The following is a 23060-nucleotide window of genomic DNA, read 5'->3' on the forward strand; positions in this document are numbered from 1 at the left end:
TGGCCAATGTGGTTTTGTGTACTTATTTCCAGTTTGAGGAAAATAAAAAAAATCAAAATTAACTATTTCATTTGCCTAAAGATTAAAATTTGTCATCCTCTCAAGGTAGAATTGACATGCTTGATCTGAAAGAAAATCTCAGGGAAACATGTTACATGTTATTTGTGACCCGTCAGTAGCCACAATGCATTGTGCTATAACTGCTTTTAAACCTGAAAATAGTTTTATTCTCATGAGCTATACCAAATCAGATCTGTCTGTAAGAGGATTATAAAATTAACAAATACACTTCCTGTGTATCATTCCTTACATTTCAGATAGTGTTACAATGTTGTGTTTCACATTAGCGATTTACTTTGAAATCTGAGAAATTGGTAATAACCAGTACACAAGATGCAAGTTTGATTTTGAATTTCAAATACTTTTTTTGTAATTGGCTGGTGCAAGTTTTATCTGGCAATGTTATTAACTGTATAAAATTTGGCCTACCACAAATTTTTTTTTACAAAGGCATAAAATTTCGTAAAAATGACTGTCTACCATCATTATCTCAACTTCCCAATCACTCAAAGATTCTGAATGGTAAATCCATTTATTTTTCCGCAATCTGAATTTCAGAGAATGTTCTTTGCTTGGAACTACTTTTATTGAAGTTAGATATTGGACGAAAAAAAGGCACATTCAGGATTTCAGGGGAATTGGGCTTACTTACGGAATATGTGAAACTATGCCAAAATACAAAACTTAAAATCATTACACTTAAATTTGGAGTCATTTCCCTTTATAGATACTCTTGTTTGGCACTTAATGTGCAAATTATTTGTTTTAACCCATCATAATAAAATGATTTTAATGTGGGCATTGCATTGACCCAGTGGGTTGCTCTGCATTCATGCGTCTAATCCAAGCTAGGTCTCGTTTCCAGTTTGCTCAACAATTTTCTATCGACGAGAGTTTGAGATGATTTAGGCCTAAAGTATAAAAAGACTTTCGGAGATATCAAATTGAATGCTTTTGAAAAAGGTGTAAACTACACATTAAAAAAAGCAATTGTGAATCAGCTAAAGACTAATCAAATTGGTCAAATAGAATTTAGCAAGACATTTTGGGAGTTGTCAATTATCTCACTCGTCTGTATAGTATTTTATCTTTTGATTGTTCATAATTGAATAAGCTGACTTGTCAGCAGTCCACATTATTGTTCCATGTGCACTTCTTCAATTTGCAAACAGGATTTCAACCTAACCAAGTCTTGGGAGGAAAATAACCAAAACCTAGCTGTTCAGTACCTTTAAAATTGCTCCTTTTGAATCTACTTCTCCAAATGCCTCCAAGATGACATGTGTTGTTAAGTCAGAGCCAAGGGTGGATTCTCATTTCCAAATAGGTGTTCACTAAGCCATCTCTGTATACAGTTTACAGCTATTAAAGATCAGTCTAATCCTGCAGATTCATTTGATGGAGGGCTTGTATGTGGAACCATTTCTAGCTTTGAGAGTCCCAGTTTGGAGAATGCAGTAAGCCTGATTTATAAAGTCACAAAGCACAATTATCACTTTTTTGTTCTGACTACAGCTCCCACTTCCAGTAGAGAAATTAGGGAAACAGCCAATAGCTTATACTCTCCAATCTTAAGAATAATGTTGTTGTAGACAATATGATAATCTTGTAGAATGGAACGACTTCTTTCCAGTTTGCAGGGTAGGTTTTATTCATTTGCATATGGCACATATGCTTAGGAGTGGCTTGCAGCCAGATCTTTCCTCATCAGGAGCAATTGCAGTCAGTATATCCTGGGTGGGTGTTTGCATTCAGGAACAAAAAGTTTGGGAAAGTATAGTGACACACTTGATACATGTAGAAAAAGAGAATTGTTTAAAGAGGAGTAACAGGAAGAGGTTTGGCAGTTCTGCAAATAATGGAAACAAATTCAGTTTTTTTAAGAGTGTACATAAAACAGGTCAAAAAGCCTTTTCACAAATGTTATAAAAAGGAGGTAGGACTGGTCAGTTTGGTTTTAGAAAAAGTGAGGAATTACCAAGGAATGGCAAATGACAAGTGCACAAGAATCAGGAAATACCAGGAAACTACACAGCCATAATTTTAACACTTAAGTAGTTTTGAATGGGACTTTGTTTGCGAGGGGGAAAAATACTGCCCATTCCTAATTTCAATGGGCAATAAGAATTAACCATAGCATCAGATTTGTGGCACATGCAGACCAAGCCAGTTACAGAAAGCAGGATATTCTTCCCTTGGATGCTTACAACCAAGTACCGGCCAGCTCTAACTCCAGCCTAAAATTTATCAAGATTTATTGCATTCATCTTCAACAGTGCAATCATAAACACCTCTGGACTGCCAGTCCAGTAACCATAAGAACACTGCACAGATCATACATAGCTGATGCCTTTAGAAAAGTTGTAGGGAAAATTAGTAACCCTCTAGCTTTTGTTGCCTCTATACCAGTAAATCAACATGCATCGATCATGGACATTGTCAAATGAAGCTTTTTCCTGTGTTCAAAGTTTTAAAAAAATAGAAAGGGGAGCTAAAGATAATTACTGTTAGTTTCCTCTTAATCAAGTTTAGATGGTAAAATGTAGAAATTGCATTTAGCAATGTTTTAGAATAGAACTCAAGGTGACTTCATGCAAAGGAAATCAAACAAAAATAAGTATAATAGCAGAACATGTAATGAAAGCAAAGTTACAATATATGGGAGCCAAATAAAATGTGGAGAGGAAAACAAAATTCCATAACGTACTGGAAATTGAAGTGACCAGAAAAACAGCTATACAGACAGAATCAAACTGCTCTTCCCACTGTAGAGCAGATCACACTAGTCAAAGAAGTAGACAGTGCAAAATTAAAAAAAAAAAAAAAAAATCACTAAGTAACACCTGGGGCCCTGGATATCAAGACGAAAGGGAGAACAAATGAGGACAAAATGGAAGACACCACCTAAACAAGGTCACACAAATCCTCATTATCCTGTTCAACTCAGCTTTTTAAAAAATTCTCTCATGGGCATGCCAGCTATCTGACATTTATTATCTGTCCCTACTTGGCCCTGAAGGTGGTGGTGGTGGTGGGCTGCCTTTGGAGCTCCTGCAGTCCATCTGCTGTAGGTGAACCTGCAGTGCCATTAGACAGGGAATACCAGGATTTTGACCCAGCAGTGAAGGAACAGAGATATATTTCCAAGTCAGGACAGTGAGTGGCTTGGAGGGGAATTTGAAGGTGTTCCCATGAATCTCTGCTCTTATCCTTCTAGGTGGGAGTGGTTGAATTTGGAAGGTACTGAGGATCTTTGGTGAATTTCTGCAGTGCATCTTCTGGATCATATACACTTGCTGAGCATCAGTGGAGAGGGGAGTGGATGCTTGTGGATGTGGTGCCAAAGGGACTGCTCTGTCCTAGTTGGTGTCGAGCTTCTTCAATGTTATAGCTGATGGGAAGTGGGGAGTATTCGACCACACTGCTATCTGGTCTTGAGGATGGTGAGTATCCTCACTTCCTGTTAATCAGCTAGATTAATTGCCTTAAAAAAAAAAAGCTTTCACAAAATACCTGTCCCATCAACCTGTCCAAAATGTGGTTGGTCATATCTTATTTTAGTATTATCTTAGCAGATCAGTCCTTGCTGACCTCCTGACACCAGTTTCACAATTAATTATTAATTTCAATCCTAGTTTCAAAGTCCCACTGTCCCTCAACCCACCAATTCTCTGCAATCTCAGATCACCTCTAATTAAAGTCAATGCGTTTGCAATCACATTCATTTCTCACAGGCATTGGTAGCACCTTGCATGGTCTTGGGGCTGCTTTTCTCAAACTCTTCCTGTCTGTAGACAGAAATTACATGAAGAAATTCTCCCAATGTCTCTTTTGTCTCGCCACCAATGATTCAGTATCAGTTCTTCTACTTGCCTCAAGACATCTGCTGGTTAGTAACTAAATTGCAAAATGCACTGTGATTTTTCTTTTAATGCTCATTCATGGGATACGGGGATCAGTTGGTAGGCAAGCATTATGTATTCTAATTGCCCAACAGTTAGGAGCAAACTACACTTATGTTGTCTGGGGTCATACCAGCTCAGGTAAGGACAGCAGATTCCTTTTCTAAAAGGCATTAGTGAACCAGATGGGTTTTTCAGACAATGGTCGAAAAGACTTCATTCCAGACTTCTACTGAATTCAAATTCCACCATATGCCATGGCAGGATTTGAATTCAGATCCCAAAAAAATTACCTGGGTCTCTGGATTAGTAGGCTGGCAATAATACCACTAAGCTTGTGTACAGTGCTGGCCAACTAATCACAGAATATTACTACCTACCTTTGGAACAATTTCCATCTTATATCCTAGGATGCCCTGCTTGAAAATCTACCTCCAAACAAGCAACTTGGTGTCTTTTCCAATAATTTCTTTTGGCTAATCTTTTTTCACTGATTACAATGTGAAGCTCCCTGGGATGCTTTTCTATACATTGAGATATTATGCATGAGTGGCACGTTGGCTCAGTGCTGCTGCCTCACAGCGCAAGGGACCCATCTTCAATCCCTCGGGCGTCTGTGTGGAGTTTGCACATTCTCCTGTTGTCAGTGTGGGTTTCTGCTGGGTGCTCCAGTTCCCTCAGTCCAAAAGTGTGCAAATTACCTGGATTGGCCATGCTAAATTACCCATTGTGTTCAGGGATGTATAGGTTAGGTGGATTAGCCATGGGAAATGCAAGGTTACAGGGAAAGGGTAGGCAGATGGGTCTGGGTGGAATACTCTCCAAATTGGCCTTAGTGGGCTGAATGGCGTGATTCCACACTGTAGGGATTCTATATTTTTAAAAAAAGTTGTTAAACATTCCACAGAACAAGTTTAAAAGATTTTATTTTGTTACCTTATACCGTATACCATTTATATACACAATCAATCAGTATGGGTTTATCGCAACTTATCTCTCCCACCCCCACCCCAGTGTATATAGGTTAACACAGCAGGTATTTGAAATGGAAAAGAACAAGGTGGGATAGTCTCCAGTTTCTTCCCACCTATGCAAAGAAAGTGTTAATTGTGATAGATTAAATTCCAGTCTAATACATAGTCTATTAGAATGAGTAAAAATCGTCTTTATGGCTAGCCTTTTCTCAGTCTACTATTGCACCTTTAGAAGTCTGCCTGCATCTTACACTTCCAATAGTACTTAAGCTGAGATGAAAATTGCAGATGTACAAAATAAACCCTGTTTTCATCACTATGTTTTTAAAAAGATAAATGCATTGCACACCAGAAAAAAGGAAGTGATTTTCTGGGATCAGCTCTGAGCCTGCACTGGTTGTCTTCTGTAATTACTGCTCACAAATGAGAGTTTCTACTGCAACCCGGCTTTCAAAATGGAGAATTGAGAAACATTTCTTTACATCTCGCTTTTGGATACCTAGAGGGAGAAGAAGAAGCTTATTAAGTAGGTCATTCCTATAAATAGGACAACATTGCCTTTTCTGAATTTAAAAGCACTTGGGCATAACTGGTTCCTAAGTAATGAGAAGAATCCACCTGACAATCAATCAGCACCCTTGCCTTACAGTACAAATTGTTATTCCCTCAAATTTGTTATTTGTGCATCTCTGCTGAGGACTAAGAAACAGTTTCAACATTATTGCTTCTATTGTTGAAGGAGACAAGTTGAACAAACTAATTCTGAATCCAGGTATATCTAATGCAAAGATCAAAGATGAGGAGAGAGGATGGTTATGGGACATGACTGAAGACAAATGGGAGTAGACTGAGGGGTTTTGAATTGGGAGAAGCATACAACCAGGCAGAGATGTTGTGTAGTAGGATATAGACTTACATCTATCTAGTTTCTGGAATTTGTATAAGTGAATTCATGCAATCAAATCGGAGTATTGGACACAGGTGATGTAAACATAATTCAGAGCTGTGTGCTTTAATATTTCATTTTCTGTATGGAAAAACTTGGCATGAACTTAATGCCTAATCATTTTCCAAATTTATGAAATGTGAGAAAATGAATCAAAGTTCTACTTAAATCACACTTTGCTATTACTGTGGTGGCTGAAATGTTTTATCGACAATGTTATTTTCTCCAGTTTAAATTGACATGGTTCAAACCATGCTCTTTGGTTCCACCAATCTTCAGTTAGACCCTATACCCTTGCATTCCACAGCTGGATGCCGAGTCCCAAATTTAAAGGTCTGCAAGCTTGGTGTCCTATTTGGCTTTGGAAGAGATTTGAAACCCCCATGGCTGCCTTTCTGCCTTAAGGATCTACCCCTAAAATCTCCTCCATTCTCAATTTATGTAAAATTATTCCAAACTATTCTCCTGGGCCAAGATAAGTTATAACTTGGCAAAAACTCTTCCGCTCAAATCCTGTTCTGTCCTATTGCTCTTGTAATAGAAGCCAAAATTCAAAATCCTTAAGGATCCTTCGCAACTCTCAATACACTGCCCAAATGTGAACTGTCTTCTTAAAAGCAATAAAGAACCTGGTCAATCTATTGTCAGATGCCTTCTCTCTACTTTTGATAGTCTTTCAACACCTTGGTCCCACACAACATCTTTGCCTGGCTGTCTGCTTCTCCCAATTCAAAACCACTCACTCAATCTACCCCAATTTGTCTTCAGTCATGACCTTTAACCATCCTCTCTCCTTGTCTACCTTAATAAAATTGCCAATACCTGACATTACTGTACAAACAGTAGTTGCTGTATTTTATTACACAGCTCGACCATTCAGAAGACAAAGTCCTATTTGCAATATACTGGCTTAAACTGTAGCTAAGTTTTCTCTTGTTTGATGCATGCATGCTTTTTCACTTTCCACTGAAAACTGAATTTGGAGAACCTGATTAAATCGTGCCAATGGTGCATCACTTTGTGCTTTTAAAGTACCCTCAGTTCATCTTTAATGACGAAACTACAGAGTATTATATTTTGAGCAATATTGCTGTAAGTCAGTCAACAATCTTTAAATTAGTCAATCCAATGTATATTCTCAAAGCACTAGACAGGACCCTATTACACATTCAAAAATAGAACATGCTCATGGTGATACCAATATTTTTGCTGCAGGTTAGTCATAAGAAAAAGACTGTTCGCTTTCTCCTCTTCACCCATTTCACCTTCAGACTCTTAGTACCTCTGCCATACCTCATCCAGAATGACCATTCCACACACAAGCCTAGTTATGGAGGTCACTGTAAATTATTCAGTTGAGAAGGGCATGATAATTACACTTGATTTTGTCCCACTCAACTTTATAGGAGCAGAGCTTTTGAAGGAATTTAGGATCTATCCTGATTGCTGGGAGGTGGGTAAATAGCAATGATGCCAGTTATAAAGTTCACAACTGATAATCAATTAAGACATCAAACACAAGGAAACAAGTTTAGGCCAGTTTTAGAACTGTTGTTAAATCAAGAGTTAAACCAAGATATTCTTCATTTTTAAAAATTACCTTTACCAAGCTCTCTGCGTTGAAGCTTGAAGGTCTCCTTCCCACGACAAAGACGTGCAATAAAGTATCCAAGCTCATCCACATTTTCAATGTAATCAGTAACCACCATCTCTTCATGGATCAAGTAAGATTGGGGCAAGTAGGTACCAGCCTGTTTAAGTACAGTTTAAATTGTCAGCAAAACACTTGTTAACAGACAACCTCAAAAATATTTTACATCTCATCACTATCCAGTTATGGTCAGCCAAGTTCAAAGTTGAGTGATACTTGGGAGATAGATTTCTTCTTATCTCCATGGGACACTCCAACAATACTCTTTAGTATTTCCAGCTAGCTTTCATTCAATTTTGCCTTCATTTTTAAGTCACTCATTTGCTGGTTTCTAGAGTTTGTCAAATCTTCTGACATATACCAACAGCATGCTCTCTGGTTAGCTTTTGAACATTTAGCTCTAAGAAATTATATTGAATTGACAGCACTGCATAATGATCCAAAGCCAGAACATTTGCATGACTGCCACCGTAAACAGTCTTGAAAGGAATAAGTTATGACAGATCTACACTTGCATACTTTTAACTGGAACTGTCAAATAATTTATGAATAATCAAAATCATTAAGAAAACAGCATTTAAAACTAATTAGAATAATCTACAAGTGATAAAATTTCATCACGAGAGCTTTGTGTGCACATGTACACAAATCTTAAATTCTATTAGCATGTCCATTTACACAACATAATGGGAAACAAAATGAAGCAGATAAAAATAGCAGACAAAAACATATCCCTCCCTGACTTGCTCAATGCTTTTTATGCTCAGTTAGAACAGAACACCAGTGGCGTGGGGTCACCTGCCCCAACAGCCCCATATGTACCGACTCCCTCAGTCATCGCTGCAGACATCAGATCAGCCTTCTTGACAGTAAACCAGAGGAAACTGACTGGCCCAGACAGAGTCCCCGCCGTGCATTCAGATCCTGTGCAGAAGTATGTGCTAACATCTTTAGCCTCTCCTCACTAAAATCTTCGAGATGACTAGCATCATCCCAATACCAAAGAAAGTACGTGCATCATGTCTCAACAAGTACCACCCAGTGGCTCTGACCTCCATAATCAAGTGCTTCGAGGAGTTAGGCACAGTCCACATCAACTCTACTTGCTCAGTCTGCCTACCGGCAAAACAGGTCAACAGTGGACACCATTTCCCTACCCCTCCATGCATCCCTGGAACATCTGGGCAATGATACCTACGTCAAGCTCCTTATTGACTACAGCTCTGCCTTCAATGCTATAATCCCAACCATCTCAAAACTCCGAGGCATAGGTCTCGGCCTTGACCTTTGCAACTAGATCCTCAGCTTCTTGACCCACAGACCACAGTGAAAATAGACACCAGCACCTCCTCCACGATAATCCTTAACACCAGCGCTCTGCAAGGATGTGTTTCAGCCCTGACTGTATTCCCTGTACACTCACAACTGAGACCAAATTTTGTACAAATGCCGTCTACAAGTTCACTGATGACACCACCACTGTAGGCCAGATAGCAAACAATGATGGTGAGTCAGAATACAGGAAGGGGAGATAGTGTTTGGTGTTGCAGTGCAATGATAACAATCACATTCTCAATATCAGCAAAAAGAACTGATCACTGGCTTCAGGAAGAAAGGTGGAGGACAGGCCCCCGTCTACATTGACGGAGATGAAGTGGAGAGGGTCGAGAGTGTCAAGTCCCTTGGAGTGACAATAACCAACAATCTGTCCTGGATCTCCCAGGCAGATGGTCAAGAAGGCACGACAACTTCTTCCTCAGGCTTAGGAAATTCAGCGTGTCCATAAGGACACTCACCAACTTTTGTAGAATGCTTTCTTTCTATGGTGCATCTATCTGGGTATATAACACTTGGTGGAACAACTGCTTTGGCCAAGACAAGAAGAAACTACAGAAAGTAGTGTACACAGCCCAGACCATCACAAAAGCCAACCTCTCATCCATGGACTCCATCTTCGCTTCTCGTTGGCAGCACTTCTGCAGCAATGTAAAAGACCTCTCCCAGCCCGGTTATAATCTCTTCCAACCTCTGTCAGGCCTTAGAACATACAGAAGCTTGGACATATATACCAACAGGTTTAAGAGCAACTTCTTCTCTGCTGTTGGATTGCTGAATTGATTTGAAATTAGAGATCTAATGTTGATCTTGCTTTTGTGCACCTCCTGTGCAGCCATAACCTTATGTGCCTCACTCGGTCTAAACAACTTATGATTTGTATGACCTTGTATGATCTGGCTGCACTGCTTGCCAAGCAAAAAACTTTTCACTGTACCTAGGTATGTGACAATAAATCGAGTACAAGAGCCTCTATAAAATGAAGAGGAAGATTCCTTAATCACCTAAACCTAGAGTAGTAATTTTAGTTAAAAAATCCTAGAGAGAGAGTCTGGTTCTTCCTCATAAATGAAAAAATTGCACTGTACATCTAATTCTATTTTAATCCTGAGCAAATTTACACAAATGCAAGCCATTTAGCTGATATTACCACCCAATTATGTCTCATCAAGTAGCTTCCTCAGGATAGAGAAAGGAACATTCTATACAAAACGCAAATAAAGAAAATTGTCAAATTCCTCCTTCCAAAGTGTGGGCGTCAAGTCATTATTTGTAGTATCCACCATTAGGTAATAAAAGTTTCATCATTTCAGTTAATACCAGCCCACCAATCTGCATGACTAGAATCCACGTTGCATAGCAGTGCTGTTTTACCACTGGTGATAGACATCAAGTTAGCAGCGGTGGTGGTGGTGGGACGTGTCACCCATTTTCTACTGCCCAGTATGCCTAATCTTTTCCTCCAATTTTCCTTACCAAATAAAAGGAAAGCAGGAGCTTAATTGCACAAAAAAAAAGATTTCCTGTACACTAACACGAATCATGAAGTTAGAAGCATAGCATAAAACCCACCTGACTACAATGAAGGTGGAGCAGAGAAGACAAATTCAATAATTAAGGAATGGAGAAGAATAACTGGACTGCAAAGTCAACCCATACATTTGCTCAGTGAAGACATATTAGCTAACTCAACTTCAAACACCCTGATATCCAAATTGAGACAATGAATTAAGAGATATTTTGATACCATTAAATAGGTAAACTGTTACAATACAGGTCCACAACTGCAAGTCCCAGTATCTGAAGAAAATTTCGTTTGACCTAACAGCAAGATAGCAGGACAATGGAAGCTTCAACTTGCATCCACAATAAGCTTCTGCAGTCAACATAACTTTAGAATTTTGTCTTTTCTCATTCTCCTGCAATCTTGAAACTAGACTAACTATAATTAAGAACCAAGTCAAGGCCATTTTAAGCAAGGGTTAAATTCAAGAACTACACAGAGTACTGTATCATCTACCAGACAGGAATTTGAATACATTTTCTAAACATTACACCTTCAATTGATCTGCAATACATAGAATTTTGGATCAATGTTCCACTAGCGGATTTTCAACTGTAATTTTGAGCTTTACATACCTTGACATTAGTTAGCAATTCAAACAAGTTCCGTGGCGGCATGACAATAGTTGAATTCAATGGAATCATGTAGCATTTGTTCAAATTGAGATCCAAATATGCTGTGAGACCCTAGGAAAGAAAATTTGAGAGCTCTAAGCCAGTTTCACTTGGTTTCAATAAACATGCAAAACAGGTTAGATTAGGAGTACAAGTTGATTGAAAAAACATGTCTCATTAAAGTAGATGTGTTTCACAAAGCAACACAATTATCCTACTTTTTCGTTTTTGGATATTTTTACTACTTTTTTGCATGTATCTATACAGACAATTCAATTTTAACTATTTTGTAAAGTATATCACAAAGCAAATTTATAAAAAGTTTATTAAACAAACTAAAATGCAATTTGGTATGAAAAGCACATCTGTATGACACAGTTAATACAGACCCTGTGGAAATCATGAACAATATCTGCTGGATCGCCATCAGCAAATTCAGGGACAAGAACATTGATCAATTCAACTCCATCATCCTCGAGGATCCGGATGTTTTCTTTAATCGATTGGTAAGGAGCCAATTGTGGATCAACATCAACATCTGGGACATGATAATCTTTAGGATCACTGTACTTTAGGCCACAAAAGAAGACTTCACCTTCCTGGAAAAAATCATGGGAAACGTTTAATTTTCATAGAGTTAAAGTTAAATTTGAGGAGAGTTTGATTATTTTTGCCAGAGAAAGATGACAGTAGTCAGGAAAAGAATAAAATCAACTTTCAATAGAATTCAAAGAACCTGCAAAACATCTCAGATTATTACAGCAGCATTAGAAATAAGCAACTTTGGTAAGGGTACACAGTTCTTACTTTAGAAGTTAGTGTTGTCAAAAGTGTACTGATTAAAGGAGGAGATGCCTGCAGAGTCCAAATAGAAACGACCTGCATTTGGAATTCACACAGGAGCTGACACAAGATCAAGCCAAAATGAAAGTAAATCACATTTCCAACTGCTCACCTCAAGTCCCAATTGATATAGGCCACATCATTGGAAACCGCAACTTCAAATGAAGCAATATTGTGCAAATCAGGCTTTTACCATTATAAAGTAAAAGTAGTAGTTAAATCCTACAGAACTTTAAACCTTAAGTTAGCATGCTTTACAATGCTAAATTCCTATATTAGTAAATGAAATATGTTTTGATATTTATTTCAGAAGGAAAGAAATATCATGAACTTTCTTCCCCTCCCACCAAATCCCACTCTGGCAGAGGGCTACAAGTTAAGAAAACAGGATGAGTAACATGGAGTTGGTCAAGAGGCTGGTCACGTCTAGAAGAGTCAAGGCATGGAGGTCACTGCAAAATGGCAATGATTTGAGTCATGTGACACCACATCAAATCCAAGGTGAAAATGTTTAAATTTAAACTCCCCAGTTGCTAATCATGAAAACAGGGCCTATTAAATGATTATTGTTTAAGCAGAACAACTTAAAAGAGCTTACCACATATGGTTGGCAATTTTTGAAGACACAATCACCCTTTTAACTGAAAAAGTAGTTCCAAGGTGCAGATGCGTTGCACACCATTTTTAGTGCTCACCACTCATTATGCTTTAAGTATTGCAACCTACTTTTCGTTATGGACCAACAGCTGGAAGGGAGATAGGCTGGATCATTTGTTTCAAACACAAAGAGTCTTTTGTGCTACACATTTCTATGATTCTACCATCTTCCAACCTGCAATTTAGGCAAAATTAGGCTAGCACTATGTATTGATTCATTTAAATATTAATACGGAAAGTGTAGGTCGTAAGTTATTTAGAAAACAATTGGTCAAATAGTTAAAGGCTCTGGTTCACATCTGTGGTCACCATGTCCTTAAAGACCATGTCACAGTACTAACTTGACCACCTCAAGACTTTTACATCTGCTCCCACAATACAGTGAATCAAGGATTGAGGGGAATAGGTAGAAAAGTGGAGTTTAGAATTATCAGAACAGCTATGATCTCATTGAATGGCAGAGCAGAATCAGTGGGCTATGGAGGCCTACTTCTGAGCCTCTACCTGCCAGAAAGAATGATTCCTCCTGACTGTACCAGCTCTATGCTAGTTAGAATCATAGAATACAGAACAGGCTCTGTGGCCCATCAAGTCTGTACCACGAAATACATTACTACCCGTACTAGTCCCACTGCCCTGAAATGTTATCATATTTTAAGTACTCACCCGAGTACCTTTTGAAAGGTTGCGAGGTTACTGCCTCAACTACCCTCCCAGACCCCACTAACCTCTGGGTGAAAAATAAGTTCTCAAATATCCTCTGAATGTCTGCCTTTCACAAAAAGAAGTTTCCTTGTTCTTGGCCCGCCAGCTAAAGGGAACAGTTGCCTTCTATTCACCCTTTCCATGCCCCTCAAACAGATCCCTCCTCAACCTTCAATGCTCTGAAGAAAACAAATTGAGCTTATCCAGTCTCTGTCAATAGCTGAAGTGTTCCATCTGAGACAACATCCTAGTAAATCTCTTCTGCACCCCCTCCACTGCAATCACATCTTTCCTATGGCAGTGACCAGATCTGCACACACACTACACTACACTACAGCTGTAGCCTAACCAAAGTTCTGTACAGCTTCAACTTAATGTTTCTGCTCTTACAATCTACACCCGACTGAGAAAGGCATGTGTCCTTAATTACCTAATCAACCTGTCCAATTACTTTCAAGGATCAGTGGACAAGCACTGCAAGATCCCTTTGAACTTGGTGTCCTACCATTCATTGAGTTCTTCCTTGTCTTTTTGCTTCTTCCAAGTGCATCACCTTACATTTATCAGGGTTAAAGGCCATCTGCCAGTTATCTGCCCATCTGACCAATCTGTTAATATACTCTGGTAACCAAAGGCCCTCGCCCTCACTGTCAACCACCCCACCAGTGTCACCTGCAAACTTAACATTCTCCCCACATTCTCATCTACATCATTTATGAATATCACAAACAGTTCAGGGACCTACACATCTTGCAGAATGCCGCTGCATACCAGACTCCAGCCACACAAACAGCCTTTTATCACCATCCACTGGATCCAAAATTGTCTCCGGCCTCTAAGCCAATCAGCCATCTAATCCAGGATCCCATGAGGTTTTAAACCTTCTTTATCAGTCTCCCATGTGGGACTTTCACAAAGGCCTCGCTAAAATCCATATAAATTACACAGTCATACTTTCATCTACACCCTCAAAAAAATTCAAACTCATTAAGTATGACCATCCTTGACAAAGCCATGCTGACTACTCTGATCAAATCATGCCTCACTGAATGGAGATTCAGAATATTTTCCAATAGTTTCCCAACCACTGATGTGGGACACAATGGTCCATCACCCTTCTTATAAAGTGGAACCATATTAGCTGTCCTCCAGTCCTCTAGCACCTCTCCTTTGGCCAAAGATGTTTTAAAACTTTGGAACAAGGCCCCCTGTTATTTCCTCCCTCATCTCCCATAGCAGCCTGGGATGTAACTCATCAAGATCAGGGGATTCTATCTAATTTGAAACCCACTAAAACTTCCAACGTCCTGGCTTCTTATATCAACCTGTTCAAGGACACACTCCACCTTTCCAAATCTGTACTTAGATCCTTCACCTTCCAAGTAAAGATAGATGCAAAGCACTCATTTATTAGTCTACCAATGTCCTTTGGCTTCATGCACAGATTTCCTCTTTGGTCCTTATTGAGCCCCACTGGTTACCCCCCTGGTTACTCTCTTCCCCTGATATATCCTACAAATATCTTGGAATTCTTCCTAATCTTGCTTGACAGATTTATCCTTAAGTAGCTGTTCCCAGTCTAATGTGGCCAGATTTTAATAAAATCTGCCTTACCCCAATACAAAACTTTTTTCTGCAGAACGTTTCTCCTTTTTCACATGCTGTTGTGGTCACTACCACTAAAATGCTCCCCCATCACGACCTCAAACACCTGTCCAGCTTCATTCCCTAGAATTAGCTCCAGCGCTGCAATGTCCCTTGTCGGACCATCTACATGCTGATATGAAAAGCTCTCCTTTACATTTCAAGAAATCTGCCCCTGTTAAACCCTTCAGTTAGCTGAAACCCCTAATATAAATACCCTATTATTTTTACACAACTTAGTGAGCTGATTGATGAAGGCATATAAGCCCAGTGAGACTCTCATTTTTATTCCTAAGATCTACCCACAAAGCCTCATTTAACATCCCTTCCAAGCTATAATCCCTCCTTACTGTAATAACTGACTCCTTAACCAATGTGAGACCACCTCCATTACAGCACACTCCCTGTCCCACATTCTTACACCCCCAGGATGTTAAATTGCTGTCTTGTCAATCCATCAACCACATCTCTAATGACAACAATATTGCAATTCATACAATCATGTTGGAGAGGTGATGGTCTTGTGATATTAATCACTAGACTGTTAATCCAATGACCCATGTAATGGTCTGAGCGCTCTGGTCTGAATCCAGTCATGGCAGATGGTGGTATTTGGAATCAATAAAAATCTGGAATTAGGAATCCAAATGATTACTATGAATCTGTTGTTGATTGTCAGAAAATGCCATCTCATTCACCAATGTCCTTTGAGGGAGGAAACTGCCATACTTACCTGGTCTGGCGTACATGTGACTCCAGACCCACAGCAATGTGGCTGACTTTTTGGTGCCCTCTGGGCAAAAGATCTGGACTGGCCAGCAACACCCTCATCCTATGAATGAATAAAAAACCCCACACCCTTAACTTATCTGCATTATCTCTAATACTCCTAGCATTAGAGGCCATTCTGAATCGCCTTACTCCCTTGAGACACAACAGCATCCAGTTATCCAATCAACACCACTTACACCTCCTCCACACCCTTGATAATCCTTTGCATTCAAATACTATCTTTAACTAATTCTCTTTTGAATGTAATTATTGGTGAATATAAATTTGCCTCTTAATCCTCTTTAAAGAAGAACCTCAGCTTCTCCAGTCTCAGAGTTGAACTGTCACAACCATTGTAACATTCTTATAAATCCTTTTCACACCTTATCCCAAGATCAATATCGTTCCTGAAATATGTGCCCAGAGTTGGGCGATAACCAGTTACACCGCAGAAAGATGGAAAAAGGTACGTTAAAGTTAAAACTTTTACCTGATTTTCACACAAATTCAATGTCTCGAGGAAAATAAATAGCCCTTTTTATGACAGTAAATTAAAACAAAGAACTGCGGAGGTTGAAGATCTAAAACAAAAATCTGAAACTGCTGGAGAAACTAAGGGCTCGCAGCACGTGGGCAGAAAGCAGAATTAACTTTACAGGTCAGTTTTCTGAAGAAGGGTTTCTGAACTTGTGATGTTAAATCTGCTTTGTCTCCACAGATGCTGCCAGACCTGCTGTGCTCCTCCGAAACAAAAAGAAACTTCTAGTCTTCCAAAAATGTGTGTATACATTTACTGTTCATAGCACCTCTTTAATTTTGTATCATTAAATTGTTCCTTTATCAACCAAAATAATCTTTGCATTGTTAGTTCAGTTTTATTCCTGCGATGCTGGCATTATAGCATATGCCACGTCTATCCCTAACTGCTCTTGAACAGAGCAGTTGTCAGGCTTGATCATAGATCAGTTAAGAATCTGTGGTTATGTGTAGCCTAATAGGGTGCCTCTGAGTTTTGAGACACACACACACACACACACACACACGTTTGATATGACAGTGACACGTTTGATATGACAGTGACATGACATATTGCACTTCAAATGGACTTACTCTGGCAGAAATCAGGATGTAAATTGATCCAAGTGTACTAAACCCAATTTCTCCTGTTTCATATACATGACCAGACTCCGTTGACCTATTTCCAACTGATCTCTTATAAAAAGATGTAAAAACTTGAGTCATAAGTCTTTTGCTCAGAATTGAAGACAACACTCCAGATGTTAACAAACTAGCATTTTATTGGTGTTTAGCATAGTGTACTGTTTGTTTTGAACGCTATGCCTCTACTTACGAAGTTTAAAAGCCCACATTTTATAAACTCAGAACTATTGCACCACCTTCAACAAAAGTGCATGACAGTGCACTTTTCTGCATTGAATTTCATTTGACGTCTGTCCAATCCATTAGATAATTTCATCCTGAGGTTTGCTATGATACCATTTTAACTTCAACCTTTCATCTCCACCAGAAATGCGTATATAAAAGAGTTTACATTTTAAGTTACAATACAAAGATGGAATTTAGTACACAATACTGCATATCAGGAAAATCTTTTAAACAATGCAGTGTAGTGAATGTTTTGGCTGTTTATTCATACAGAAAATATTCAGCTTTACCGGATAAGATAACAAAATATATTTAAATATGACTAATACCTGGACCTGGTCATCACTGCATCTTTGAACAGCTTTACTTCAGCTCACATTTAAAATACATGATACCAGTTAAACAAGCAAGTTCTATTTGGCATGCTCCTACCTGCAAGATAAAATATCTGTAGAGATATGCACCACCAACCACTACACCAGACAGCATGAGAGCTAGTCCAAGACACATGCACCAGCACCAGACGCGAGACTGACGTCGAAATGGAACAACATCTTCCTCTGGATCCTGTGTTTTAAAAACAGGCTGGTTCAGTATGGCATCAAGAAAGTGTTAAAGACATTGTAAATCTGCAGAACTCTACACATTAGAGAACTTTGTATCTAACTCTTAAAATAGCAGTTGCATCTGACTGAAGTGAATATGACTAGCTTTTACCAGTAATATACATGTTGATTGTGATTAATTTACAATTAACTATTAAAATCACAAACCAGAGATCTGGGCACATAAGTTACATTAAATATTCAATGACAACACTGCACTGAGTTCAAAAAAGTGCCTGATTCAATGTTACTGATTTATTCACTACTCCCAAGTACAAAACTAGACTTCAACTTGTCTGGAGACTAAACACACCAAACAAATCAAGTTTGATTTTCAAAATCAGGTTGCAATTCAATTATATTTGTAATTAATTGGGACAGTTACCCCAACAGATCAATTTCTATACAGAATATCTAAGTTAAGGAACAAGCAAAGTCAAAATGAGAACACAGGAAAATTACCAAATAAATTAGCTGACAATCTGGGATTAGAAGATGTGTTGCTTTAAATAAATTGGAGTGATGAAATGAATTCATATTGGAACAAGGGAGCTAAACAGTGAGTGTGCGCCCAGAACAGGGATGTATGGCTGGAATTTGTTAAGAGGCCAACAGGGGTGTGGCTGTGCAACAATTTAAAGGAGGCAGAAATTAAATTTAGTACTACAGAACTACTGATGATCATGGAATAAGTAAAGAGCAGGCTAAGTAGGCTGGAAAACAGGTTTGAGGAATGGAAACCAATATAGAACCTACAAGTGGGAAAAACATTCAGAAGGATTTTGGTTCCAGTCAGGCAAATTGGCCTGGAGTGAGCTTGCCAATATTGCAAAGACAGAAATAAGCATCATTTAATTTTACAAGCAAGTTTTCTTGGTCTAAACTTTTTGACTGGAAAGCAATGTACTTATTTTAAAAAAAAAAATCACCCTGCATCATTCATTTATAATGATAACATGTATATGATGCCTTAAAGCATCCAAGATGCATAATGAAACTGAATGAACCATGCCACATAAAGGGAATATAATCAGAGATAGATTAAAAATTTGATCAAAGTAGTTTTTTGAAGCATTATGGGAAAGATATTGTTAAATGTGAAAGGGTTCAGAGAAGATTTACAAGGATGTTGATAGGATTACAAAGATTGAGCTGCAGGGAGAGGCTGAAAGGGCTGGGGCTTTTTCCCTGGAAGGTCAGAGGCTGAGGGATGACCTTAAGGGTTTTTGAAATCATGAGGGGCATAGATAGGGTGAAAATCTTTCTTTCAAAAAAAAAATCAAAGAATCTCAACAGTGTGGAAGCAGCTCATCAAACCCACACCAACCCTTTGAAGAGTATATCATCCAGAACCAATCCCCTAACCTATCCTTGTAACCATGCATTTCCCATGGCTAATCCACCCAACCTACACATCTTTGGACTGTGGGAGGAAGCCTACACAGACATTGAGAATGTGCAAACTCCACACAGTCACCAGAGGGTGGAATCAAATCTATGTCCCTGGCACCATGAGGCAGCAGTGCTAACCAGTGAGCCACTGTGACACCCGTAGCCAAGGTCTTTTTTCTATGGTAGGAGAGTACAAAAGAGGGCATAGGTTTAACGACTCTATGACTATCTTAAAGATGAAAAGCAAGATAGAAAAATGAAGATACATAGGGACTGTATTCGAAAGCTTGGAGCCTCAGCAACTAAGGGTACTGCCATCAATAGCACAGCATTAAAATGGGAAATGCTCAAGAGGTTAAAAATAAAAAGTGAAGTTCTTTCAGATCACAGGGCTGGAATTAAGTAGACACAAGACAGGGCAAGGTCTCAGCATAGTTTGAAAGCAAGAAAAGGGAGAATTTTAGAAGATGCATTAATTGTGAGTCAACTGAGTTAGCGCAGTTTGATGGCAAGGACATTTGGTGGATATTATGATAAGCAGTGCATCTCAAGTTTACACAGGGTAAAACAGAGGAGGCTGGATAGAAACTTGCAAACACTGGAACAGTCAGATCTGGAAGTCTCAGAAATAATTGAAGGTGAACTAGAGATAGGCAACATTAGATCATGTGGTTGAAAGCTAACCCCAGAGTCAAATATGACAAAGATTGTTAATACTCTGGCTGAGGGTTAGTACTGAAAAAGAGAAAGTGATGAATTTAGCAGCTAGGGAGCAGAGTTTGAGGTGGAGATAAGATTATGGCTTCAGATTTTCAAATACTTTGGAATTTTCTGTTCATCCAATGCTGGATGTCAAATACCATACAGCAGTCTGAATTTAGGGAGAACAGAAGGGTCAAGAGAGGTAATGGTTCCAAATGTTGTCAATGGACAATTTATGAAATCCACCTTAAACATTCTGCTCTAATTGAAAATGTTCTCATTTTTCAAGTTTTTTCATTTCCTCATATCAAAAAGGCAAGTCTGGGCTGTACACTCCGATATCCTTTCCAGAACGTGGAAACTAAAATTGTACAATACATGCAACTGTTATCTCAGGTTTCAGACGCAGAAATCTCTGCAGCGCAGCCTGGTTACATAACATCAGTCTTGAGGTTGTTTATGTAAACCACAAGTTTACAACTGGAATTCACACATGCACACAGGAGTTGCTGATTAAATTGTGTTTCATGCCCAATTAATAGCATTCAGCAGAAGGACTACCCTAATATCATTCATTAGCATGACAGGACTCGGAAATGAAGCCTACCAATTATAACATGAAACTCCCATGGCATTACCAATGAGCCTGAGACCACATCACAGTGTCAGAGACGTTTTTGGCTAATTGTCAATAGCATGCTTCAAGTTATTGGACAAACAAAACACAGCATAATGTACATCAGGTAAAGGGATTGGATGTGTCACCAACATGGTGCATGTCAATGAGTTTGAGTATTTTAGAGTACCACCAACCACCTATCCTTGTTGATGCACATTGTCTCTGGTCCTCCAACTTTAAACTTATTATGCCTATTTTAAACTTTAACCAACCTCTACCAAATTCTCCCCATTACTGTAATGTAAGCTCCAAGACATTTAAAGTGTGAATTTCTGAGAATCCCTAAATTTAATTTCTTCCATTTTGTGGCTATACCAAGGTCCTAAGCATTCTGTCTTCCAAACTCTCCTTACCTCTACTGTCCTTTAACATATTTCTTAAAACCTTCTGTACCAAGCTTTCAGAACTCATCATCAACTGGTGTTCCATAATAGTCTTATGTAGGGTCTCGGAAGTTGTATGCTAAGGGAACCACTCCAATCTACACAGCAAACCTCTTCGACCACATCAGCTAGAAGGACACCTAGATCTCACATTCTGGGGTTCCCTCCACAAAGCTTCCACCTTTCCTCATTCAAAAGCCATTTAAATAAAAATCATTTGACAAACCTTTGATCACCACTGTGCTCCAAATACAAACAAGACCATTTTAAATTTTGGAAACTACATTTTTAAGATGTGGTTTAAATTGTGAAAAGGCAGTCTATTAAAACCAAGTTATTAGATAGGCGTGAACTCCTGGATTTGGGCGGTGGGGAGAAAGAGTCCTACTGTATTGCTGGACTGGTGGCAAGGCATTCACACCTTGGATTACAATGGCTTCTCTAAACATCGAGAAGACAAGCCATAAGCACTTTGGAAGAATATTTCACATTAAATTGAAAATCAGTAAAAACAAAACAGTCAGGGGGTAGGAGGAGCAGTTTAAATTATCCTTGCAATTCAAGATGTTTGTAGACATCAATAAGACATCAAGTATTCATTTCTTCCACAAATAACAGTTTACAGGTGTTTGGGAATAGGCCATGTGCACTACCATTGCTCAGGTTATGGGAATGGGTCCGTAGGGTTTAGCAAAGTTTTTTGTCTTAACATTGCCTCATTAGGCCAAGTTCCTTTGTGTACCTCCTGCATTATGAAAAATTAAAATTGGCAGATCTACCAAGTTGGTAATGAAACTGGCAGATCCCTTGTAAAAACAGGAGAGATTGGGAAATCTGAATGCCAAGCTAGCAAACTAAGCAGAATCTTTGAGAGCAAAAGTCCAAAGTAGCTTGGTTCCAAATGGTCTAGGCCCAAAACGTCAGCCTTCCTGCTCGGCCTGCTGTGTTCATCCAGCTCTACACCTTGTTATTTCAGATCCCGTCATGTAGCTATCTCTCAGTCGAAAGTGCAACCAGAACAGGAAAAGTCGAGTGGGGAATTTTGGTTTGAAGTGCAAGTACTTACTAGTTAGTTAACAGTACTTTAACTTTTTTTATTGTCAAGTTCGAGTTTTCTGCCACTTAAAAGATCTAATGCATGGTCTTCTCCATGCTAAACCATTTCAAAAATTGACTTTTTTTTAAAAAGAATCCAGTTCATCAGAGATCTTAACAATTGATAATCTCTCCCGTTCTTGTTTTCCCCAATCCCAACGTACTTCAACAATGTGACAGAAGATTTGCGCAGACACACATATTGAATCTGAAAGTTGTAAGAGCGTGCATCAGTAGGATTAAAAAAGTGATTTTTTTTTTTCTGTACCACCCCACCTAGTGAGGGAACATTCACCACTTCCAGATCGGATTTCCCCAAATCCAAAAGCAGAAATGGGGCTGGCCCACATATAGGGTATTGGGTGATCGCCAAGTGTGCGTGGAGTTTTCCCAACGACGCCGATACTTCCTCCAGGGGGAGGGGAGAAAGAGAGAGAGAGAGAGAGAGAGTCAGGACAAGGAGGCCGGGCCCCAGCCACGCCGTCAGCCATTTTACAGCGAACGGTCGAAGTCTATTCTTTCCCACATCCGAGAACGGGGACTATGACCCGGGCTCAATATCCAGGAACAGCTGATGCACGGAAAGGCAAAAAGAGATCAGGTCACCAAAGGCTGCATTCTGGGTCACAAAATGGAAATCGAAAGCCCAGTCCCTAGTTCCAAAAACACTGTCCAGACTCTCTCCAAAATCCGGCAATAACCTGAAAAACGACGGACAGTTCATCCCACCCCCCGCACCCGGCAAACGCACCTTCTCGGGGATGATGAGCGCCTCGTTGTTCTCTTCTTTCTTGGGCTCCTTCTGGCTCAGCGAAGAGTTAAAGGAGACTTTCACCATGGCGGCAATAGGATCAAGCAGCGGAAACCCAACAAAAAACTCAGCTCTCGGCTCAGTCCGGACTAAACTCCACCCGCTTCACTTACAGCTGTACCTCGGAATCATCCGCGTGACGCAGCTCACAAACATAAATATCCGCTCGCGTTCGGCAAAAAGATCCCAGCTAACCTTGCCCCGCCCCCGGGTTCCGGGGTGGGTGGGGAGGACATTACAAGCCCCGCCCCAGGGTGGAGGGAATACCCAATGGGAGGCACGCCCCGCCCCCGAGCGTGGAGGGAGAGCCCCGCCCCTAGGAAAGGAGAGCCCTGCCCCAT

At 39.5% G+C, this 23060-nt stretch overlaps 1 protein-coding gene across 2 annotated transcripts; it reads right to left on the reverse strand.

Annotated features, from left to right (window-relative positions):
* Positions 1 to 4871: 4871 nt before the first annotated feature.
* On the reverse strand, positions 4872 to 22927 carry LOC109937910 (integral membrane protein 2B). 2 transcript variants are annotated; one of them, XM_020536412.2, is made up of 6 exons: positions 22660 to 22927; positions 17485 to 17619; positions 11436 to 11645; positions 11008 to 11118; positions 7483 to 7633; positions 4872 to 5435 (listed from the first exon to the last, which is right to left on the reverse strand). In XM_020536412.2, exons 1-6 carry the CDS (start codon positions 22744 to 22746, stop codon positions 5347 to 5349), a joined length of 783 nt encoding a protein of 260 aa, XP_020392001.1. In that variant the 5' UTR covers positions 22747 to 22927; the 3' UTR covers positions 4872 to 5346. The 2 variants fall into 2 exon arrangements, with proteins under 2 accessions (XP_020392001.1, XP_020392002.1); XM_020536413.2 differs by having other exon boundaries at positions 7489 to 7633; positions 22660 to 22892.
* Positions 22928 to 23060: the final 133 nt, after the last annotated feature.

This window comes from Rhincodon typus, chromosome 11 (genome assembly GCF_021869965.1).
Source record: "Rhincodon typus isolate 14 chromosome 11, sRhiTyp1.1, whole genome shotgun sequence".
NCBI lineage: Eukaryota > Metazoa > Chordata > Chondrichthyes > Orectolobiformes > Rhincodontidae > Rhincodon > Rhincodon typus.